The sequence below is a fragment of the Thamnophis sirtalis genome, unplaced genomic scaffold (genome assembly GCF_051295495.1).
Source record: "Thamnophis sirtalis isolate CommonGarterSnake01/CBP01778 unplaced genomic scaffold, rThaSir2_p1.2 scaffold_5, whole genome shotgun sequence".
In the NCBI taxonomy this organism is placed as follows: Eukaryota; Metazoa; Chordata; class Lepidosauria; order Squamata; family Natricidae; genus Thamnophis; species Thamnophis sirtalis.
In genome coordinates, this window is record NW_028261385.1 from 10,972,102 (window position 1) to 10,996,320 (window position 24,219).

The 24,219-nt window shown below is 40.6% G+C and overlaps 1 protein-coding gene across 4 annotated transcripts in view; it reads right to left on the reverse strand.

The window, feature by feature from the left end:
• SMAD2 (SMAD family member 2) overlaps positions 1–23,909 on the reverse strand; it is a 50,963-nt gene extending 27,054 nt beyond the window's left edge. For 2 of the 4 annotated variants that reach the window (XM_087715311.1, XM_087715308.1), the window contains exons 1-2: positions 23,802–23,909; positions 9,787–10,068 (exon numbers count right to left, since the gene is read on the reverse strand). In XM_087715311.1, coding sequence (XP_087571437.1) covers positions 9,787–10,022 — 236 coding nt within the window. In that variant the 5' untranslated portion in view covers positions 10,023–10,068; positions 23,802–23,909. Of the gene's footprint in view, positions 1–9,786; positions 10,069–21,629; positions 21,720–21,987; positions 22,994–23,801 lie in introns of those variants that run through there. The other 2 variants (XM_087715309.1, XM_087715310.1) reach the window with 2 other exon arrangements.
• Positions 23,910–24,219: the final 310 nt, after the last annotated feature.

Genomic DNA, 24,219 nt, shown 5'->3' on the forward strand with positions numbered 1-24,219 from the left:
TCTTCCTTGAGCAATTCATGCACGCATTCACTTCCTTTTAATTTGAATACTGTTCTCAGATCTTCATTAACGTCTCTTTGTGAAGGTTTCTTCTACTAACTGCTTTTTCTTTTCCCCTTTGTGCTTTTTTGTATTTTTATTTTTAGGAAATTCCATTCAAAGGCAAACGATCATTAGATGTAGCATATGAAAAGGATGCCCTTGAGGAACAGAGGGCACAGGCATCACCAAAGACACAAAAGAAGAGGACACGGATTTAAATCTGGGACAGGTAAAAAGTGTGTGCAAACATCTCAAGAAGTAAAGGTTTCCCTCGCACATATGTGCTAGTTGTTCCCGATTCTAGGGGCCAGTGCTCATCTCTGTTTCAAAGCCAAAGAGCCAGCGCTATCTGAATTGTCTCCGTGGTCATGTGGCCGGCATGACTAAATGCAGAAGGTGCATGGAATGCTGTTACCTTCCCACCAAAGGTGGTTCCTATTTTTCTACTTGCATTTTTACATGCTTTTGAACTGCTAGGTTGGCAGAAGCTGGGGCAAGTAATGGGAGTTCATTCTGTTATGCGGTGCTAGGGATTCAAACCACCGAACTGCCAACCTTTCTGATCGACAAGCTCAGCATCTTAGCCACTGAGCCACTGCATCCCTCAATCTCAAGTAAATACCTCCCTAATTCAGATGGTTATAAAAGAAAAGAAGGGGAATCAGACTTAACAATTGAAGCTAATCCAAATAAAAGTAGTCTTTAGTCTTCTATGAAGATTTCTTGGTCTGCTCTGCCTCGCAGGACTGATATCGGCTTAATAACTATCAACAACCTGACTTTCTTATATACCCCTAAAGTCTTGGCTTACTCATAAGAAACAGTCATTTAATCACTCAAACAGGAAATCAGCTCTCAGGACCCAGTTCTTGCAAGCAGCAGCTACTCCAGCAGCAGCTACTCCGGAGATGATCTTTTGACTCACCATTGAATACACAACTCCTCACAACACATAGCTTCCTTGACCATTCTCCTTTCTCTTGGTTATCTTTTCCTCCAGTTGAATAGCACTGGAAAATTCCTATTTAATCTCTCTCTGTTATGCAGTCCTGATAATCAGGTATTCTTATTATCTCTGCCATTTCTACCATAAATTGTACTTCTAAACAAATCCGTGGCTGAAGAAAAGAAACACAGCACTAGTATCTAAAAACCGTCCGACCTGGACACTAAGTTCTCTACAGAGAAAATAGTTCTCGAAGAGTTTGGGAAAGCATTACAATCATGCTGTGAATGCCCTTGAGAGTTTTAACTTTGCAGGTTTTTTTCAAGCCCTTTTATTCAGCCCCAAATTATAAAAAAATGAAAACAACCTTTACTGTTTTAAACCATGAGTTCCCTGTGGGTTCAGAACTTGGGAAAATAGAATTTTAAAATAAAATTTAAGAATAAACATGTTTTGAATATGAAAACATTCAAATTCTGGGGTGTAAGCTGTTTGTTGTTGTTGTTGTTGTTTTGCTTATCCTAGGGTTTAGGTAAACTACAGTTTTCCATGCTTGACATTACAGGGAACAGTTTAATAAGTGAATATTCTCCAATTTTAATTTCCATCTAAGACCAGTTAGAAAAATAAGTGAACATATCAGAGTAGGTCAAAGGGAACATAAAAAGAAAATCGAAGTCAGTGAAAATGGGGATACTTAGGCAGCATGTCTGGTAAAACAAGGGATGGGATTAAGAATGAATAATTAATGCTGCAGACTGAATATGTGAGTAAGTGAATGGAATGAGATGGCTAGATCGTATAAAATAGAATTCTTTATTGGCCAAGTATGATTGGACACACAAGGAATTTGCCTTTGGTGCATATGCTCTCTGTGTTCATAAGGAGAATAAAATACATTTATCCAGAATAAAAAGATATAACCACTTAGTGATAGTCAAGGTTACAAATAAACTATCAAATCTTACTAGGAAACAAATAAAAACAATATAAATTGTAAAGATATGAGCAACATGCTTATAGACATAAGTGGGAAGAGATAGATACTAGGAAGGAAGAGAAGAATAACAGTAATACAGTCTTAGTAAATTACTAACAGTGTTGTAGGAATTAGTTGTTAAGCAGAGTGATGGCATTCGGGGGAAAAACTGCCCTTGTGTCTAGTTGTTCAGGTGTGCAGTGCCCCATAGCGCCATTTTGAGGGTAGAAGCTGAAACAATTTATGTCCAGGATGTGAGGGGTCTGTAGATATTTTCACAGCCCTCTTGTGCAGTATAAAATGCAAAGCGAATATATGATGAAAGAGTAAATGGGCCAAGAGGATGGAATTGATGAGAACTTCAAAAGGAGAGTTGAGAAGTTTAAAAAAAAGAGTGCAATGTGTGAAGAAGTGTGTGAACGTGGTGAAAACCAGAAGGGTGAATAACATTAGATTCCTTTCCCTTTTCTTCTATCTTTAGGTTATTTTGCTTACTGTTGCTTACTCTTTTCCAGAGTTCTGTTTATAACACTGTTAATAAAAGGGAACAGCAAAATATTAGGTACATATGCAACAAATGAGGCATGAAAGATGTTTTCAAAGTGGCAGTGAATTCTTTGAAAAGATCTTGCATACCTGATTTGTCATTTTATTGCCATTTTAAAGGAACAGCAATAATATACTGAAATCACAGGAAATCTTGACAGAATGAACTCCCATGACTTGTCAAGAGCCAAGGTGGCGCAGTGGTTAAATGCAGCACTGCAGGCTACTGCTACATCAGCAGGTCAGCGGTTCAAATCTCACCGGCTCAGGGTTGACTCAGCCTTCCATCCTTCCGAGGTGGGTAAAATGAGGACCCAGATTGTTGGGGGCAATATGCTGACTCTCTGTAAACCGCTTAGAGAGGCCTGAAAGGCCTATGAAGCGGTATATAAGTCTACTGCTATTGCTATTGCTATTGCTGTTATTGCTATTGCTATTGTCCCAGCTTCTGCCAATCTAGCTTTGTGACTTCAAAATTGCTGTAAATTATTTTCCTGGATGATATCCAAAGGAACTCTCTTCATCGTGTCCACTTTCATTTCCTTACACAATAATCAGCTTTTTTTTAAAAAATCAGTCACTAAGATTAGTTATTAATAGTGACATGACTATCTCATATAATAGCACACCAAATATTTACTTTGGCATTCAGTCAATAAAATTCATTCTCCTCTGGAATAATTCAAATCATATGTAAAGAATTATTGTATCCAACCTGATCTGTTAGAAATTATTGTATTTCCAACAGATCAGGTATTTAAATTGGATTCAACATTTAAGTAACAATCTGAAATGTAAAGGTCACAGTTACTGAGCACTTAATCAATCAGAAGATTAAAATAATTGCTTTCCTAAAAAGCTGATGATGAAGTAAAAGATGTGCCTGCCTTGCCAACCATCAAATATTTCAATTCCAATAAATGCAAAAACTTTGCAGACAAAGGGTGCAAGTGTGTGCAAGAGACTTTTCTTCCAAAGTTCATCAGCATTCAATCTCTTATTAGTTATTTCTCCGCATTTTGTTCAAGGCTACAGAGACTTTAATGTTGCACTTTTAACTCTATGTTAAGAATGTTGGCTATGACACCTCAATCTACTTTTTTTCATGGTTATTTTCATAAGTGCCATCCAATTATGCCATTTCTTGATATAGTGCACCAAACAGTCGACTAACAAGTTTACTGGATGTCTTGTGGGAGTGTTATTTTTAATTCAAGTGTTTCAATTCCATATGCACGCTCTGCAGAATAGGACAAAGCCATCCCCGTTCTTACTTTCAATTGTATATTGATATTTTAATTTTTCAAGATGTCATTCGTAGTGATCCCATGCACAAACTGTTATGCGGACAGAACTGGCTCTGAGTGGTCCACATTTGGAGTGGACATGCATGTTTTGGAGTAGCAACATTTGAGGTAGGGGTAATAAGCAGGGGGGAAATTCAAAAACCTTAGCATCCCTTGGTTTCAAGCACAACCTACCTAACCAATTCACCGGCTGTCAGGGTTCCAAGTAACAGACCCAATACAATCGGAACTCTGAGGTCTGTGGCAGCCCTGAAGATGCTCCAAAACAGCTTCCAGGTTGACACCTGCCTGCTTACATGTCAGGTGCAAGAAGTCAGGAACCAGAATAGTGTTCAGAAATATTACTTTATTTCATGCTACCTATACACAAGAACCTGAACCACTAAACGTCAAGGTGAACTGGTGCTAAATAAAAGTCAAAGGACTTGGGGGCTGGACTTAGGTCTCTTACATGGGCATAGAGATTCCAAACTGATGATGCATTTGACCCCACCCTCAGGCTCAGCGTGGTCAGGTCCTACAATACTCTCCCCCATCTCTGATTATCCACTTCCATTAGGCATGAAAGCCAGTTGGATGACTTTAGGCCAGTCGCTCTCTCTCAGCCAACCCAACTTTACAGGACTGTTGTTGTAGGGAAATTAGGAGGCCAAAGTATTAGATATGTTCATCTCCTTGAATTACACATGCACCTGGGTTCTCAACTGCTTTGAAACTCATCGAATTTGGTACTCAATGCATTTTGATGCAAACATTGTGTCCCGGTACTCATCATTTGTTCGGTATTCAATGCACAAGCTAGAACTTGTTGGTGTCGGCTGCCTTGTGACTCACTGCTTTATTCCTTATGGGAGAAATGTGTTTGTTACCCATCATTTTTGGTATTCATCGTGCTTCCTGGAACCAATTAACAATGAATACTGAGGTACCACTGTATAAAAAAGGGCAAGACAAAAATACAACAAAATATTGTCTTGTTCATGCACAGAAGCCTTTTCAGAATTGTCTGGACCAGAGATTTTTAGCTGCAAGTTATCCTATTGTGCATGCCTAATCACTCAGCTCCCATTTATTCCTCACTTCTCCTATGACTGAAAGCACTTAATGGAGTAAGCATCAGTGGAATGATTGTATTAATATACAGATGACCCTTCAAAAAGTACTTTCAGAGGAGACAAAGAGATTGTGATTGATCTCTCCTGGTATCTGAACAGTGTATGTGTTACATTCCTATGAAATATTCTTGATTTACTTTAGCTTCTACACTTACCACACCTACTAACGTGTTGATTGGATCCTGTGAGGCTGCCTACCAGTGGAGGTAACTGGTGTGCGGTGGTATATTTTCAGAATTGTCCAATTAGGCACAGAAGGGAACATTATTTCACACTTGGCTACGTGTTGATTTGACTGAATGCAACTGAAGCGTCAGAGACAATATGTTCTATCCTGTTTTATAGTACTTGTTCAAATGTGTGGCACTCCCTCCTTACCATCAACACGCCTCTAGACAACTGATAATGACCCTTGGCATCCTTGATGATTCCAACATCCTCAGATACTTTTATCATACAGGATCTGTTCCCCAGGTTTATACTGCTGGCCAGAAATAATGTGGGAAGGGAATTCTCTCTTATAGTTGGGAGAATCGACTACCATTGCTGAATACTTGATATTAGATTGTAGTTTGCCCTAAGATGAAAGGTCACTGAATGACTTTGAACTAGTAACTCTTCTCTTACTGAACTGTTTATTAGTTTGTTGTTTTTAATTGTTTTAACCATTTTAGTTTTAGAATTGTAAGCTGCCCAGAGTCACTTGGCTGAGTTGGACAGATGAATGAATGAATGAATGAATATTATTATTATGGCCCACCAGCTGCCAGCAGAGCTGGTGGCAGACTCAGATGATGAGGAGGTTGGGGAGGAATTTGGGCCAGTTCTGGAGTCTGGGGAAGACGCTGATGGATGCTCTGCATCAGACGCAGAGATAAGAGCCAGGTCGTCCGACATTTCCCAGCCACCAGAGAGGCAGCTGCCTTTGGAGGCTGAAATAAGTGGGGTGGAAGAACAGCTGGGGCCTGTTCCAGATGTGCTTATGCATAGAGCTGTTAGGAGAGAAGAACAACTGAGGACGTCAACTCGAGAAGCAAGGGACATGTGGACGTTGAATAGCCTCTCCCTGGCTGGAGAATAAATAGAAGGAAAGGGGAGCGGTGGTCGTGTTTGTGGCAATTATCGCAAGGAACTGCTAAGGTCTGTTACTGCATTGAACTCCTTGAAGGACTATTGCTTGAACATTTCAGTGGGTGAATGCAGTTAATTCACAAGAGGTAAATAAAGAGGGGATTTTTGTGACAAGGAGTCTGTTTCTTGTTTCTGCTAAGGCTGGGTCAGAACAATTATTGTGGGGGAAAGTATAGGAGGGTTAGGGGTCTCAAGGTCCTGAATAAAAAGCAGAATAAATCAATAATGGGGAAACTGTGGCCTCAATCAAGTTTAGCAACACCCCAATGTTCTGAATTGATACAAAGATCCTGAGAAGGTGTAAAGCAAAACTGGTATCATAGGCAAGTTATGACAGGAGGTAGGATGAGTAGTCACTTCAAGCATGGATGTACCTGTACTTCTTTTAACCTGAAATAAAACTATGAATACTATGAGGTACTTCGTTTTAAGTTTCTAGGGGTCCTCTCCAATCCAAAAAGAATCTGAAGAAAGTATCCATATGCATAAGAATGTATAGCATTTTGTTGCTGAATCTGACTTACAATACTGATCATAAATATCTTTTGTCAGAATCCCTACAATGTGAAGGATGCTGAATCCAATGATCGAAGGGGAAACCTGGGGTGATAAGCTAGGTGAATAATCAGATCTAAATTAAGAGTGGGTATTATAGTGACTTCCATGCATAACCAGTAATAGTTGGGTGATGCAGCAACAGGGTTATGCTCATTGCAGTGGCCCCCTTCAGAAGCAGGAAGGGGAGAAATGCTGGATCTCTGGGTTTAGTGATGGTGGGTGATATTATACTTGTGATGGAGGCAGGCATGCTGGTGGAAGCCTTAATTGAGGTGATCTCACCACACAAGGAATTTATGACAAAGAGGCTGAATTTTTCCCCCCATTCCAGTGCTGTCACCTGTACTTTAAAAATCTCTTTGCATGGTTACTATTTTTGCCTCCAGCAGGAGATTTTGTGGGCAAGCAATTTCTATTTGTCAGTGTAGGCGAGATCAGCAGGTGATGCTTTATCACTTGGGCTATGATTAGGGCTGATTACAAACTGAATGAGCTCCATGAACCTGGTAGATTTGGTTCTTAATAGAACCTTTGATTAAAGAAGGCCCATGCCTTCCTAAAATTTCTAGCAGTATACAGTTATCAACAGTATGACCCTCTTCGAACCTGGTTGGATAAAAATTGATGATTTTTTTTTAAAAAAATAAAAAATTAAAAAAAGGATTGTTTCTATTTAAATAGGACTTTTTAAATTTTTATCCATTTATTTTAATAAAATGCTTTTGGAGTAAAAAAAAACTATCAAGGTAGTTTATTCAGAATGAAATGTAACTTAGTTATGTAGGATGGGGCTGTATATTCTGCAATATTGGGACTGTCAGTGAGTCAACAGGAGGTCAGAGGAGGAGGAGCTGCTGCGGAACAGAGATGACAGTTGCTCTTTAAAAATATGATTTAAATCGAGTTGATTTAACTCAAGCCTTTTTACTAGTGATTTAAATCACGATTTAACACAATCGTGTTATCCAACTTGATTTAATAGCAATAGCATTAAGACTTATATACCGCTTCATAGGGCTTTCAGCCCTCTCTAAGCGGTTTACAGAGTCAGCATATCGCCCCCACAGTCTCGGTCCTCATTTCACCCACCTCAGAAGGATGGAAGGCTGAGTCAACCCTGAGCCAGTGAGATTTAAATCAAATCCACCCTGCTTCCAACTGAAAAAGGTAGTGAGCACCTGCAAGCAAGGCGTCATTTACTGCCAAAATTAGTGCATTTGTGAATGAAGGACCCTAGAGCAGTGATCCCCAATCTTTCTAGGTTGGTGGCCTGACCCAGCGTAGGGGGTGCGAGTGGCAGGCGCATGGGCGCCTGCACAACTCCATTTATGCGAGTGGCGGGCTCACGCACCCACTGCTCACGCAAATGCAGTTTCATGTACGAGAGGAGGGTGCTTGCACTTACACGCAAAGCTCCACTCACACGTGCGAAGCTCTCGTTGTGCAAGTGGAGGGCACTCATCTGAAAAGCTCAATTCGTGAATGGAGCTTCTCACGTGAGCGCAAGCATACACACACACCCGCTCTTGCGAGAGGAGCTCTGAGCCCACACACGCTCAGCCAACTCTCCTGCACTCCTTTTTCAAACAGGCCATGCGCTTTGGTAGTTGGAAACTCCTGCCCTGGAGGAGGATATATAGCATACTTTTTGCCAGGAAGGCTATTGCCATGATCACTTTAAAATAGCAAAATATAAAACAGAATCAATAGCTCTTGTCAGGCAAAGTTTTCAATGAGGTTACTGTTGTAACACTCAAGCATAGAGTAATTTTAGCAGGCCTCTTTCCATTATGGCTTACAAGGCATGCTCCTCAGAGTCAATTGCACCTAGGTGGCTGCAATAAATTAAAATGAACACATACACACGCAGGTGTATGCATTTGCTTCAATTTACCATAGCTATCCAGTCCCAACTGACTCTCTGAGGAGCATGTCAATAAAATCCATACAAATAAAACCTAAAACCCAGGCAAAAACAATTTCAAAATGACACAAATCAAACGAACAAACAAAAGTAAAACCTAGTACCCCCAAAATGCAAGGCTTTAACAATACATTAACCCCAGGCCCAGGCCAGGGACCAAAGCCAGTTTAAAGAGCTTGCTTGAACCCTAGAAGAGGACACGGTCCTCGTGTCTGGGGGCTGGGATGGAGGAGGAGAAGGGTGAGGCTGTGATAGAGAAGGCTTCCTTTCTCAGTCCTGTAAGAAGACAACATTTGAAAGAGGCGACCTGGAATGCACCTAGCCTGGTGGAACACAGTGGGTGTGCACAAAGAACCGAAGGCAAGTATTCCCTTAGATAGTTAGGCCCAATGCCATGCAAAGCAGAGACATCACCCTGCCAACAAAAGTGCATATAGTCAAGGCTATGGTTTTCCCAGTTGCAATGTATGGCTGTGAAGGTTAGACCGTAAGGAAGACTGAGCGCCAAAGAATTGAGGCCTTTGAACTCTGGTGCTGGTGGAGTCTGGGCAAATGAATGGAGCTGTTTACTGGCCAGATGCTCTTCCTGTCGCCAATGCAGTTTTGTTCAGCAGATATATTCTCATGGTGCCGAGAGACAAAAATACATGCCTCTACCAAAGATCGAACTAACAGCCTTCTGACTGTGAGGCGAGAGCTCCATCTCGAGGCCATGGCACCACTCTCTAAGGCTATCATTTATGCTTTATAAATATTTATTCATATTAAATCTTTTGGTTTTCATTTGGGTATTTCATCACTATATATATATAGTGTTTTTTTTTTTAAAGAAAGCCGGGATACATGAAGGAATCAGGTCTGAGTGCATAATGTTCCAAAAGAAAAACTCATTTTTTTTGTTAATAAATGAATCCATATTCTCTTCTGGGAATACTTCCCAATTCATCACATATACAGCTTCCCTAGTTGTAATTCTTGATACTCAAGAAGAAAAGTAGACATCACGGAACCAATATTGACAACTTAGACAAATTATTGCAGCAAATTTTGGCTTAAAAAACTGAAGTTAATGTTCCAAATGGGAGGATGACATTTAAATGTGGTTAACTGACTGAAGAGCCTGGTAAATAAGTACTGCCGTAACCAAAATATTGATAAACAAACGGGAAACAAGATTGCACCCTTGCTGTATACTTATTAAACTATCACAGTCCATTTTTGCTTTAGAAAATTCTTACCTTGGTATTGTAACACATTTTGTATTGCAGTTCTGGGTAGTGATTGCTTTTTCAAGCTCATCCAGTTGTCCCGTCTTCTTCAGCTTCTTGACCAAACTTTTCACTGCTTTTTCGCACCACTTTTCTTCCTGTCCATTCTGCTCACCTCCACCAGCACCTCCTGAACCACCAGCAGATTTCTTCCACCCTAACAGTCTCTTCACAACCGGCGGGGTGAAGGGCAATATAGATGACATGGCCCAGGTAGAGTACACCTAACACAATTCAGCTGCCTTTCACGACCTATTGGGGGGGGGGGGGGAAGAGAAAGCTGTTAGAAAATTTAAATAAAAGAATTCCTCAATTCTTCCATTGTATCTCAACAAAGTGAAGACTTCTTCCGCTAATACTTATTGGAAATGCGCTTATTTATAAATATGAGATCTATTTTGTTTCCATGTAATTAAATAGGTCAGATTGAAAGCATCTGTCAACTCTGAAGCTAGCCTGATTGAGGCCATCTTGGAGGCTTCAGCGTTGCCACAATGGACCAAAGACACTCAATTGGCTTCCAAAGACACAGATACAAAATAACAGAGTTGGAAGGGACACCACTTCAGAAAAATGGTTATCCAATCTCTTCTTAAAAACTTCCAGTGTTGGAGCATTCACAACTTCTGGAGGGAAGTTGTTCCACTGATTAATTGTTCTCACTGTCAGGAAATTTCTCCTTACTTCTAAGTTGCTTCTCTCCTTGATGAGTTTCCACCCATTGCTTCTTGTTCTACACTCAGGTGCTTTGGAGAATAGCTCAGTGGTGGGTTTCAAAATTTTTAAGAACCTCTTCTGTAGGTGTGGCCTGCTTTGTGGGAGTGGCTTGCCGGCCATGTGACCGAGTGGGAGTGGCTTGCCAGCCATGTGATCTGTGGGAGTAGCTTGGCAGTCGTGTGACTGGGTGGGCGTGGCCAAATTGTAAAATGTGATGATTCACTCAACAATGCTCTTACTTAGCAACTAAAACGTTGGCTCAGAAACTGTGGCATTTGAAGCACGCAAGTCTTAAAGCTTTCAAGTTACAAGACCCTTGCACCCCTAACCCTTTAGAAAAAAAAACCCAGGGGTGTTCAAACTTGACAGCTTTAAGACTTGTGGACTTCAACTCCCAGAATTCCTCCTCTCGTTCTTCATCTTGATGATGTGTGGATGGGTGGGGGGAGGGAGCTGGAAGTGGTTCTAAGTGGCACTGTAGATTTGTGGAACCTCTTCTATAGAAGAGATTAGAACTGGTAAGAACCCACCCCTGGAATAGCTTGACTCCCTCTTCTTTGTGGCATCCTCTGAGATATTGGAACATTGTTATCATGTCTCCCTTAGTCCTTCTTTTCATTAAACTAGACGTCATCTCAAAGATGAGGGTGCATAAAAACCTAGGACTCTCATTGGACCAGGCTCCTGCAAATTTGCTCCCTGTAGTTGTGCACATTTCAGCTCCTAGAACCTTATAGCATTAATTATATTGGCGAAAAAATTCAGAGAGCTCATCTACCTCTTTAGGATTTATTCAGGCTGAGAAGGCTAAGACAAGCTAAAGTGTGGCGCTAAAACTTAAAAGCTCACATAGGAGGCTAGTGTTAGGTGTGAGATGCCTCCTTTGCTTGATACCAGAAATCTATCTTTATCAATTCACAGAGAGAAAATCTCATTCCTTCCTAGTACTGATGATGTGACTAAGCTAGGTAATAAAATGTTTGCAAGAAAAGAACCAAGCTCAGAGAGCACCGAGGATCGCACACTTCAATCCTCAGCTATGAATTTTCTCTTCTATTTACAGTTACTTAAAACTGACCAGTGCATTTTCTATCCTAAAATATTGGAATTTCAACCTATCACTTACAGTACTAGATGCAATGCATATAATGTTACAAGAAAATAAATGTACGTTAATTGTTGAAAGCAAAACATTTTGATATACTGTACATATATAAACTGTCAATCCTAAAAAAAATATGAAATCTATACAAACATTGTGCCATTTTTTTATTAGTATAGAAAAAGTCAATAAATATTTGCTGAACCTCATCTTTAATATCTAGAAACATTACTTTTTCAATCTTTCAGTATAATTATTTGGCTACTCTTAACACCCAACAGATCCAAAGTTTCTCAAAACTGGTCAAATTCACAATTTTGGTTATAATTCAACACAGCTACCACCTACTTTTAAAATATAATTCATCCATAAAGTTATATATTCATACAGTTCAGCATCAAAACCCAACCTATAAAGGTTGGCATATTTTATATTTAAAGTTCTTCTCCTGCAATCCCAGCAGCCAGAAGGAGCTACTGGATGCCCAAATGTCTGCACATGGGCAACATAGGCATAGAAGCCTTTTCACATCGCTAGGAAAGGCTTCCAGGGAACTCTGAAATTTTAAAATATTTAACCTCACATTTTTACTGTAATGGGGGAAAATGTGTACACATAAACCCCTACATATGCATAAACAAACCGCGTATTTATAGACAATCTAATTATTATGATCACGTCAAGATGTCTTAGATTTATATTTAAATCACATAGTCAGAAAAAATGTTTATATTAAACAATTTGTCCTGTCATTGCTATATTCCATCACACATCAAGTAAAATAATCACAACCAGAAGCAATGGCTGGTAATAATTACTGAAAGGGAGGAATGGAGAGAAGGCATAGAAAATGTGTAAACTGATACCCTGGTTCTTTTTTATTATATATTCAGAAGAATGCAAACCTCCCAAGATTCACAATATTACACAGAGCAAGCAAGAATCTCTGTGCATAGGATAAGCAAAACTGTATCACTTATTCATGGTTTGGCATCCAGATTTCATTTAGCAAAGGAATCCCTTCCATTCTCCAAAGCTCAGTTCAGCCAAAAGACCCTACAATCAACTGGGGTCACAATGAGTCATGCACCCTCTCACAGCCCTAGGAAGAAAGCAGTGGCAAACCGTTTCTGAAAATACTGATGTATGTTGAGAAAACTGCAGGGATTAACTCAGGCGTTCATCAGGCCTAGTCATTGTTTCCAAAAAGCCATATACGTATATCTATATGAATTGTTGTGCACAAATGTCTATCTATGTATGTTGGGAAGTTATTCATGAGTTCACATGCCATTTCAAAGAATGGCAAGGGAAACTTGTGGCATTAACAGCTAAAACAATGCCTTGAATTTATGTGCATAAAGCTTTATTTCAATACATTATATTACTTACAATCAAAATATAATTTATGAAGCTCCATGTAATATAAGCATGATTCTGGGGGTGCGGATATATTTAAAATTTATATATATGAATGCCTTGAGCAATTTCAACCCAACTTGGTACACAGATGACTTACTCTCTGGAAACAAATATTGTGGGGGTAAGACACCCCTAGGGGTGTGTGTTCTGGTAAGATACAACCTGTTGTGCCTTAAAATGGCTTACTGCCATAAAAGGGCTTCTACTGTACAGCATAGTGGAGTTGCCATAGTAACGGCTTCACAGTACTCCACAAGGGGGCTCCCTCTGGTAAGGGGGAAAATCCAACATTAGAAATTACATTCTGACATTTTTCTCCCTATAAATAAATACCTGGGCAACAGCAGGTTATCAGTTAGTTCTATATAATAGTAGATAGGATGTAATCTACCCAATTAATCTAATATTAATTATTGAAAGGACTCCCTCTCCCTGGTTACATCTACCCATCTCACCTGGTCCGGGAGTGACTTGCTATGGATCCTGCCTGGTAAGGTGTGCCATCTGATGGGACCCAGAAGATGAGCCTTCTCTGCTCTGGAATCCATCCAATGGGACACTGTCACCCCCTGCCCCAAAGTGAGATTGGCCAAGAGCGTCCTGATTTTCTGGAAATCTCATATAAAACCCGAGTTTTGTCAGCAGGTTTGGGGATCCTATACAAGTGGGGAGCCCCTGAAATGCTACATGATAGGAAAGAGCTCAAAGGCGCTCTCCCAGGGTTTTAGTTATATTTATGTTTTAAGGGTTTTTTAATTGGTCTGTTTTTATTACATGGCCCCACTCCCAGAGTCACATCCATTTGACAGGCAGCCATATAAATGTGATAATTTTTTTTTAAAAAAACTACAATAATTCAATACAATAAATGAACTAGAATGTATTTGTACTCCTAATGTAAAATCATTGTACAGCTCATTTAGCAACCTCCTTGCTTAGCAACAGGAATTCTGGTCTCAATTGTGGTCGTAAGTTGAGGGCTAAGTTTAGTCAAATTAATGGTTTGGCTGACATCTACTTATGCTGTAAAATACATTATGCTGCAGCCACAATTATTTTGGTTTTAAATAACTTCTGGATATCATGAAGAGCTGAGACCATCGTGACTTTTTATATTCTTTTTCACCAGTCCCCGCGTATTTTAGAAGTTTCCTCTTCAGAAGTCAAAAGTAACTAGGTTGGAATTGGCTGGTAATTTCCCACTTCCTTCTATTTCTTAGAATTGCACCATGATCTTTTTGGCAACAACTCCCCATGTTGTGCAATGTGCCCTCCCCATGAATTGTAAGCCGCCCTGAGTCCCCCCAGGGAAAAGGGCGGCCTATAAATAAACTTTCCAATTCCAATTCACTGGAGAATAGGATAATAAAGAAAATTCTATGGAAATATTTCACGGCTGACCTTAAAACAGGGTGGTGGATAGAAATCGATGATTTTTTTTTAAAAAAAAATCAGAATTTTTAAAATTTATTTAAAATTTATCAAATTTATTTTAATAAAATGCTTTTGGAGTAAAAATCTATCTAAAGGTAGTTTTCTATTTAAGATGCATTGATAATTTAGTTTATTCAGCATGAAATGGAGTTTAGTTATGTAGCATGAGGCTGTATGTTCTGCAATATTGGGACTTGCAGTGTCAACAACTGCTGCGGGACAAAGATAACAGTTGCTCTTTAAAAATTATGATTTAAATCAAGCCTTTAACAAACGATTTAACACAATTGTGTTATCCAACTTGATTTAAATCAAATCCATCCTGCCTTAAAACCAGTGATGGGATCCAGATGGTTCGCACAGGTTTGGTAGAACCGGTAGCTAACTTTGTTAGTGTGGCCGCTGCATTAATTTTGATTAGGTTCAAGTCACGACCAAATCGGGTTGTGACCAAAGTTATAGAACAAATTATGGTCATGACCAGAGGTTCTACTGTACATCATTGTCAAAACTACAAAGAACAGGCAACATTTCCTCAACCATAAGTCCTGAGTCCATTGTTGCTTTCCAGATCAAGGATCATTTTGAATATGCAAGTCCAGTCTCTTATTTTTCAGAAATGAGTTAGGATTATGAATGTAGATGTTGAGATGGTAATACAGTATACTGACAGGGCAACAAAGAAGGCCAAGAGAAGACTAAGAGAATAAGGCAGCCAACCTTTGCTTATGGCCCTGCGCTAACACTCAAATAAACTGGCACAGGGATCATTTAAAACAGTTTCATTACAAGCTGGAAAAAAAAGAGCTATGAGAAAAAAATCAGGTAACATGCATAATCACGAACGAAGGTGGATGTACATATCCCAGGATAATATATGCAGGATCCAATCTGGGCTGATCACTGGACCAGAGCTTTAGTCTTCCAAGCTTCCAGACTCAGGCTGGAGCTCGTCCTCAGGGAAAGCTCAGAATACTTAGCTGCTGGTTCTAGTGATTGACCCAGATTGAATCCTGCAATATGCATGATCCATATAAATGTTATCTTCAATGCACAAAATATAACTTTCTTCAGAGCAATGCCTTATTCTTCATACAAAAACAGAAATCAAGATTTTAAAACTGTAAATATATGTCGTAACAATGCATACAGAATGTTTAAAACCCAGTGTATCAATACTACTCTGCAGAAGAGTTATGCAATTCTAACTAAAGCAAAGCGAAGCATATACATAACTCTGCATGCTAATAAACAGAGTATCTATCTATCCCTCTATTCATCCCTCTATCCATCCCTCTATCTATCATCTACCTACCTACCTACCTACCTACCTACCTACCTACCTACCTGATTTATACAGCTGCACTTTCCACCAGAAACAACAATGGGAAGAGCACAAGATAAACATGTTTAGAAAGTGTAATAATAAATACAACAAAAAACAAAGATATAACCCTAGGCAATGAGAGAGATAAAAATGGCTGTCTCTGGTACCTTGAGAGCCCTAGATCTGATAATCTAACCTGCTCTTGAGGGCTTTTTGGAATATTAAAAGGGATGGAACTAACCTAATTTCAGAGTGAAGGATGTTTCATAATAAGGCAGACACCAGACCAAAGGCCCGCATATCTTCTGTGATCCCATCAATGGAACCAAGCACATACACTATCTGCTAGCACTCATTACATGCTGATGTAACAGGTGAGAAGCGTCCCTCATCCTGGCCCCATGCCAGGGCTTTAAAAGGTTAAAATCAGCATCCTGAATTGGACCTGGAAGCAAACAGCCAGCCAACGCAACCCTCGGAGTAAAGTTGTAATATGCGCTGTTCTAAGACTGCATCAAACTGCCCACCACCCTGTTCCAGTTGAAGTTCCCAGATTACTCTTCAGGGACGTATTGCTGTAGTCCAGTCTGGGGGTGACTAGGCCAGGAGCGATTGTAAACATCTTAGGTGTCTTGGAAAGGCTCTTTTTCTGTCATAACAGTTTTAATGTTATTGATGCCTGTGAGAATGAGGCAGAGTGGGGAAAGCGGTTAAGGTGTTGACTGGCACTGAAAACATACCCACAATTCATTCACAGCCAAGGAAGTTCCCTGATCAACTCAAGTTAACCCCTCTTTCTCGGCCCAACTTTCTTACAGGTGTTATTGAGGGGGAGAATGGGAGGAGAGGCCTTGCTTATGCCACCATGAGATCCTGAACAAAAGGCGAGATACAAATCTAACCAAAAAAATAATACACCCTAATCCTTTTAAAATTACTTTAAATTAGTACTCTTGTCAACTGTGACAAACAACTTCAGTAATTAGATACTGAATGAAGTAATATTTTCTTTAAAAATTAAGGTTAAGATGTGATTTGAATCGAGCTTAACTCTAAGGTAAGTTTACTTCATCCCACTGCTACATTGCAGGATGTTTTTTTTTCTTTCAATTTAGCAATCTGCCCTACAGCCCTGATATTCTTTGAAACCTCCCACACAATTACAACTTAGCTCCGGAGCTCTAAAGTCAACCAGGAGCTGCCATCAGTTGAGGCAGTACCACTTTAACCTGTCCAAAATCAAAGTTAATCCAATTTATTGGCAGGTAGCTGGAATCCTTGTCTTACAACCCCAAATGGGACCGGGATTGCTGATTCACTTAACAAATGTGATGAGAAAAGTCGTAAAGGGCAGGCAAAACTCATTTAACAAATATCTCACTTAGCAACATATATGTTGGTCTCAATTGTGATCTTAAGTTGAGACTACCTGTAATAATAATAATTCTTAAATAGAATTATTTTTAAAGCAATGAATACCATGCTTTATCCATTCATACCATGAATGTTTGCTGGCACTTGGTGGGCTGGGATGAGGAGCCACTTGGGGCTGCACAGAGATTACAGCTGGGCGAATATTTGCTAGGGCAGCTGAGCCTTCCAGGGGCATGATAAGCAGCCACACACCCATGAAGTTCTGGGATTGCTTGTCGCCCCACAAGGCAAGGAAGTAGGAGGTCCAAAAGAGCATAGATGGGATGAGATGGGGGAGGGTTGGAATTCCCTGTGATTTTAAGAACAGGCAGGCCGCCATTCACTGGAATTTTAACCAGGGCACTGCAGTGGTCATAATTTTAGGCATGAGTCATACATGTCCATTTTTTCAGCATTGTAGTAAATTCAAACATTAGCCTAACGAAAGGTCCTAAATTGAGGATTACCCAAAAACCTACACAAAAAGCAAAAGAAGAAAATAGGAGAAAGAACATGTGTTGGACATGTTCATTGCCTTGAGTTATTTGTAAAAATAATAAAGGCAGGATACAAATAAGTAATTAAATAGTGCCTTTATTATATTCAACCTATTATACAGAAATATCCGCAGAAAGTTTTACTTGTCTTGACTTAGGAACACATATAAGTTAAGACTCTATGAGATTTAATGGTGTCAGGTCTGGATCGTTTGCAGCTGCGCAAGGATTCAAGGCTTATTCCCTGCCTCCTCCCTGGCTAGCTGGGTATTTCCCAGCAGGCACCCAATAAAATATGCCTCCTTCCAAAAATGCTTAGAAGAGCATTTGGCAAAGAAAACGAAGATGAAAAATATTTTCTTCACATTCAGAATAGGAAACCAACCAGAGGAGCATTAAAAGTGTGCTAATAAAGATAGAAAAACAGCAGATAATGATTGGTTTTCATTACTGAGGATTTAGGAGATATTCATGCATATAACCCTTTTCAAGAAGACTTTCAGATGGTTTAGAACGGAAGGGTGGTAGTAAAAGATATGGGTAAATATTATGAAACAATGAAAATGAAATGTAATAACTATGACTAATAGTATTATGTCTATTTGTATTGAAATGTATGATACTCAGGTATCACACCATTCACGCACTGATATGTATAAACAATATAAAATAAAAAACTTGGGGGGGGAAAGAATACTTTCAGATGAACTTAGGCAAATGGAGGTAATCTTAGGTGAAATTATAAGGCAAACTAAAAATAAATCAATCCTAGGTCTGGAGGATACCCATCCTAGAGTTCTTGGTGAACTTACTTATGGAATAGTTGATCTTTCACAAAAATACATATCTTCCCTTTTACAATCTGTCTTTGAGACTGGAAAATAGGAAATGTGGGCCTGAAGTTTAAAAAGAGATCACAAAGTTGAAGTTAAACCAGCTTAACATCTAAGAAATGGTTAAAGAGAGTTCAAAAAGAAAATAAGCAAACACAAAGAACGAACCTTTATAAAAAAAGGAATCAGTATGACAAAGATAAGTGTTACCTCGCTAATCTTGAAAAATTACCTAAAAGCATCAACAACCATGTGGACAAAAAATGGTCCAATAAATATTACATACTTCCATTTTTTAAAAAGGTCTTTGAAAAATTCATTCATCAAAGTTTCCTGAACAAATTCAATTGTCAGTAGTTTTATGGAATGGCGATTAATTAAAAATAGAACGTAGAGAACAGGAACAAATAAGCAATCCTAATTCTGGCTAGATGTGCAAAGTGGTTTCTCCAGGGATCAGTGTTGGAGCCGATGAGTTCGAGCTTATGTGTAACAACTCTGGAGTTAGGATTGAGTAGTGAAAAAGCATGCTTACTGAGAATTCCATAGGAATGCAAAGAACTTCAAAAGCAACACTTCAGACCAGGTAAATGAATTTAAAGGGAAAATGTATTTCAATATGCATATGCAAAATTATGTATGTTGGAGGAAAGCAACTTAAGAATCATGATGTATAGCTTAATGGAAGTATCAACCTAGTGTGCAAAAGCTGCAAAAAGTCAAATTCCACACTGCCAATACAGTAATGTCTTTATACAAATCCATGGCAAGAACACACTTGGAGTATTGTATACAGCTCTGGCCACTGCACCTTAAGGCTATGATAGAAACTAAACAAGATGCCCCCCCCCAAAGGGGGTGGGCAACCAAATAATCAGGCAGCTGGAGTAGTAACTAGAGCTATTCAGCTTGGAGCAAAAGGAGAACAAGGAAAAACATACTGGTGCATAAATTCACACACTGCTTAGATAACATGAAGTTATCTTCTGTTTCTTAAAGTTAGATACATGTAGTGAGAGAAGGAAACACTTATTCATACAACACCTCAGACTGTGGGATTCATTGCCAATTGACAATAATTGCAGCCAATGTCAATAGTTTAAAATTGGGACAAGTTATCAACGCTTACTAATATCGATGGCTCTTGACTATCTTTACTCTTGGCTGCTGAAAAGCAATATGGAAAGGGGTTATTTTACTGCTAGAGTTTATTCTATTTTACTTTTGTTGAGCATCAACATTAATGTCAAGGGGGGATGCTTTGAAAAGCACCAAAGGAAGACCCTCCCCTTATAAAAGGAATCTTGTGTCTTTTGCCTATCCTACTCAGAGAAACTGAGATGCAAACAGCCTATTATTTACAACATCTACTAAATAAACCTTGTAGAAAGTGTCCTGGGGTCATGTGATCACCTTTTGCAACTAACGGGGAAACTAGCTTCACTTAACAACCGTGTTACTAATACAACAACAGCAGTGATTCACTTAGCAAATGTGACAAGAAAGGTCCTAAAATGGAGCAAAGCTCACTTAACCAATTTCTCATTTAGCAACATAAATTTTGGGCTAACCCACAGGGACAACCCACTTCACACTATGAATTGTCTTAATAGATAACAGAGAAATATTTAGCACATAGCTCTACAATTAGAAATGCAAATAAATCTTCCATCTATAGATGAAAAAGCAGTATCTTAAAACTCATTGCACTTTTTAAACTGTAGCTGTTAAGTGTTCAGAATGTTAACAAACTGCCTTAGTTTTAATATACACAAGTAACAGGGACACATTGAAATGCAGACTCAATTACCATATTAGTAATAGGTGGCCTTGGGCAAGTCAAGTAGAGTTTCAATTCCCCTTACATGTTATAAGAACAGCAGCAAACTATTTTATTAGGATTTCTGCAAGATCAAGCACAAAATGTTGCTATTTAAAGATGCATACAGTATGCTGTAAAAAAATAAATCCTCTTCTACCTTTCAGAATACAAAACTGGCAGTATTCTTGAATCCTTAACTGGTATAAGAAAGATTTTGCAAACCTGCACAGGAAAACAAAATCTGACTGCCTCATTTCCAGACAATGAAAGCTGCAAAAAGGTAAAACTTGGAAAAAAAGTTCATAATTTATTAGCCCAGTTTTACATTAGCTGCTATCGATAATACAGAGCATAAAAGAATATACAACCCATTTTAAGCATGTTAGTGAGTTGCATCAAGTTAAGTCAAGCTTTCATTCCAAGAAATGTTAGAATCAACACTATTATTAAGTGTCTTCAATTAGTTACTTTAAAACAGCTCTTAGGCAAAGAGGTATTTTACAAGGCTGCTACAAAACTACAAGACATTACCGGAGTTTTGCTGTCAATATTCATTAGAAATTTTGTTACACGTTGAAAGTGTTAAACTATCTTTCAGAACAACAAAAATGGAAGGGAGCTTTAAGTTCTAGTCCAACCCCCTGCTCAGGCAGGAAATCCTATACCATTTCAGACAATTGACTGTCCATTCTCTTCTTAAAAACCTCCACTGATGGAGCACCCACAACTTCTGGAGGCAAGTCGCTCCACTGATTAAACTAAACTTTCTGTCGAACTAACTTTAAAAAGACCAACTAACTTCATAAAGTATGTAAGCAGTATCAAATGTAACAAAACTGACTCTCAAACAGTTTGTAAGATTGCATTTAATGTATTGTGGTACTTTAATGCTAAAGAAACTGCTTCTGTCAATGGAAGTAGAGGACCAATCCTCTTCCCTGTTGTAATCAATCACACCTTCAAGGACTGCAAAGTCCTGCAAATTTATATTTTGACTAAATTTTGGGGTGAAGTGGGTCAGAAGAGAGAATTTACTGGTATGCTATCAGATTTCATTCTCTACTGTGCCTCAAAAGTCAACCAAGGGATATTTTTACAAGTAAATAAAATTAGTGAATAAAGTCTGAGCACTTTCTAGACATTGCCTTCCCCATTTCAATAACTGCAAATTGTACAGCTTCTACCTCATCCCTTTGGAGAACATGTCTCATTTAGAATTCTTTCCAACAGAAGTTTTGTGGCTCACCCTGTGAACATAGAACTGTTCAGTCTTGATAACAGCAGGTGCTTATAGGCATGTTTTCAAAATGCATTTTCTTCATAAGGAAACTGGGCTCTTGTATAAGAAAGGAAAAAGGGGGACATAAATTACTCTGAAGTTGAATTTGCTCAACAGAATTGCCATTTCCAAGTACATTACTTCTTACAACGGAGAATCAACATTTCCTGTATTACGAGAATTTTATCCCATTCACTATATTAGCACAGAAACATAACTGTAGCCAACATCCTGACAAGAACACCAACAATTCCCAGAAACCATGCATGTTATTAGCTCATAAGTAGTCAGAATTTTGTATTGATTGAGAACACCAAATGCTTACCACTGAGGTGACACCTTATTTCTGAAACAAGCATCCCATTTCAGCTGTTGATTAACACTCATCTAAATAGAAGCAATTGTGTACTCTTTTTGTCACAACCCTGGCTTTTCTGAAAGACAATATATTTTCTCCATTAATGGTTTTTTTTAAAAAAAATACAGTGAGTGGCCAACATCAAGGGAAAAGGTGCCAAAAAAAAAGAAGAAGAACGGACAGATTCCTTTCTTGGCATGCCATAACTGCCCAAAAAAACAATCTTCAAATATCTCATCCATAAGTAATATTGTGCAGAGAATATTTTGTAGCACTATTTGAGAAAGAGAGACAGAAGTTCAAGACATTTAATCTTACTGCTGGTTTATCATAGAGCAGTGCTTCCCAACGGGGTGCCCAGGCCCCACAGGGGGGAAATTTGATTTTTAATGGGGGCAATTTGAACCTTGTTTAAACCAAGTAAATCGCCTTTGGGGCTTCCTCTGCATGAGTAGAGTTCACTTTTTGAGTAAAGTAACAATTATACGTCACAGGGGGATCAGGATTTTAAAGATGCTTAGGTGGGGCATGGCCAAAAAAAGGTTGGGAACCAGTCATAGAGGCAGGAAAAGGGGTAAATAGCATTTAAAAACAAAACAAAAGCTGTATTCTATTCTAAAATATATAGTTTGGGCAATTTCCTTTCTTCTTTTTCTTCTTCTAGGTAGGATTCAATCCTTCTAACCATGCCCCTATTTAAAGACCTAAAAGGGGAAACTTTCCCATCTCACCGTGATTCCTGTGCTTTTTTTTTTTTTTTGAACCTCCTTTTTCTATGGAGAAAAAACAATCCCGGAGTACGGCACAAAGTCAACACCACAATACCGAACCAATTTACCAACTTCAGACCTCCCCCACCACCCTCCCCTTCGCTCTCCGCCTACTTCGCCTGCTTTAAACCCAGCCGCCTTTGCAAAAGGAAGAAAGCATTTCGCGAAGCTTGCGAGAGAGCAAAGGAGAGGATGGAGGCAAGGTTTCCATCCTTTTTTTTTAATCCTCTCCCTCCCTCTCTCTTGCAAAGCCATGCCTGCGCCCGGATACAAACCCGGCCTCCTTCCAGGGGCTCCCGGTGGCCGCCCCGACGACGCCCCTCGCTTTATGAAGGGAAACTCGGGCTGGGACTCCCGGGGGAGGGGGGGGAGAAGTGGGACTTGGCAGACCAGCTCCAAGCAAGCCCAAAATTGCTGCTGCTGCTGCTGCTTTTCGCCTGCCTCGGGAGGGAAGCGGAGCCCCTCGAGCGGCCGGCCGAGATGCTGCTGCTGCCGCTGCTGCCGTTCCCGCTGTTGCTTCCCCCGCAGAAATCCCCCGCCTCAGCCCGGGGAGGCTGTCGCAGCAACCCCGCAGTGGCGGCGAAGGGGCTGCAAAGCGTGCGCCGCGCGAGGGAAGGAGGGAGGGAGGCGATCCTGCCCGGGCGCGCGCTTGACGCCCGAGGAGGAGCGAGGCTCCCGGAATGGGGGCGGGGAGGGAGGGGGGGGGAGGAGAGGCCGAGCATCCACGGCCGGCCCATCCCGATGCCTGAGGCGGACTCGTACCGGGGGGGGCAGGAAGGCGGGGTCGTTTTTCTCCCCCCCCCCCGCCGCTTGTATTGCCGCCCCTCCCCCCCCCAGTCAAGGAAGGCCTGCCCCTCCCCCACCACAACAAAGCGAGGGCGCCACCCCCACGCGCAGCGCAGGCTTTGGGGCCTCTGCCGCCCCCACTCCCTCTCTCCCTCCCTCCGCGGCCTCTCGTCCCCGCCGCTCCCGCTCGGCCACCCGTGCCCGGCGGCCGCCCCTGAGACCAACCTCCGCGCCCCCGAGCTGCGCCTCTGCCGCCCTCGTTCTTTCTCGCTGGCTTGCCCCTCACCGCTCCGCACCCGCCATTGGCTGCCCGCACCCGGCCCTGTCCCGCCTCTCTTATGGGCTCCGGCCGCCGTTGGCTGGCGCGCCCATCCATCCAAGACAGCGTCGGCGCGGAATGGAGAAAGCGAGGGAAGGAAGGAGGGGGCTTAGTCGCCGAACGCCTCTTTCTCCGCCCATTCCTCCTCCTGCCACCCCGCCTTCGGGCCTGGCTTAAGCCCCGCCTTTCGTTCGCGGCCTCAGCAAACGGCGATTGGTGACGGGAAAGGCGACTCATCGCTCTGACGCGAGGGGCGCTCACGCCGCTGGGGGAGGGAGGCGGTTGAGGAGGGCAGAAGGAAGCTCCGGATTGGCCGCGGCGCGC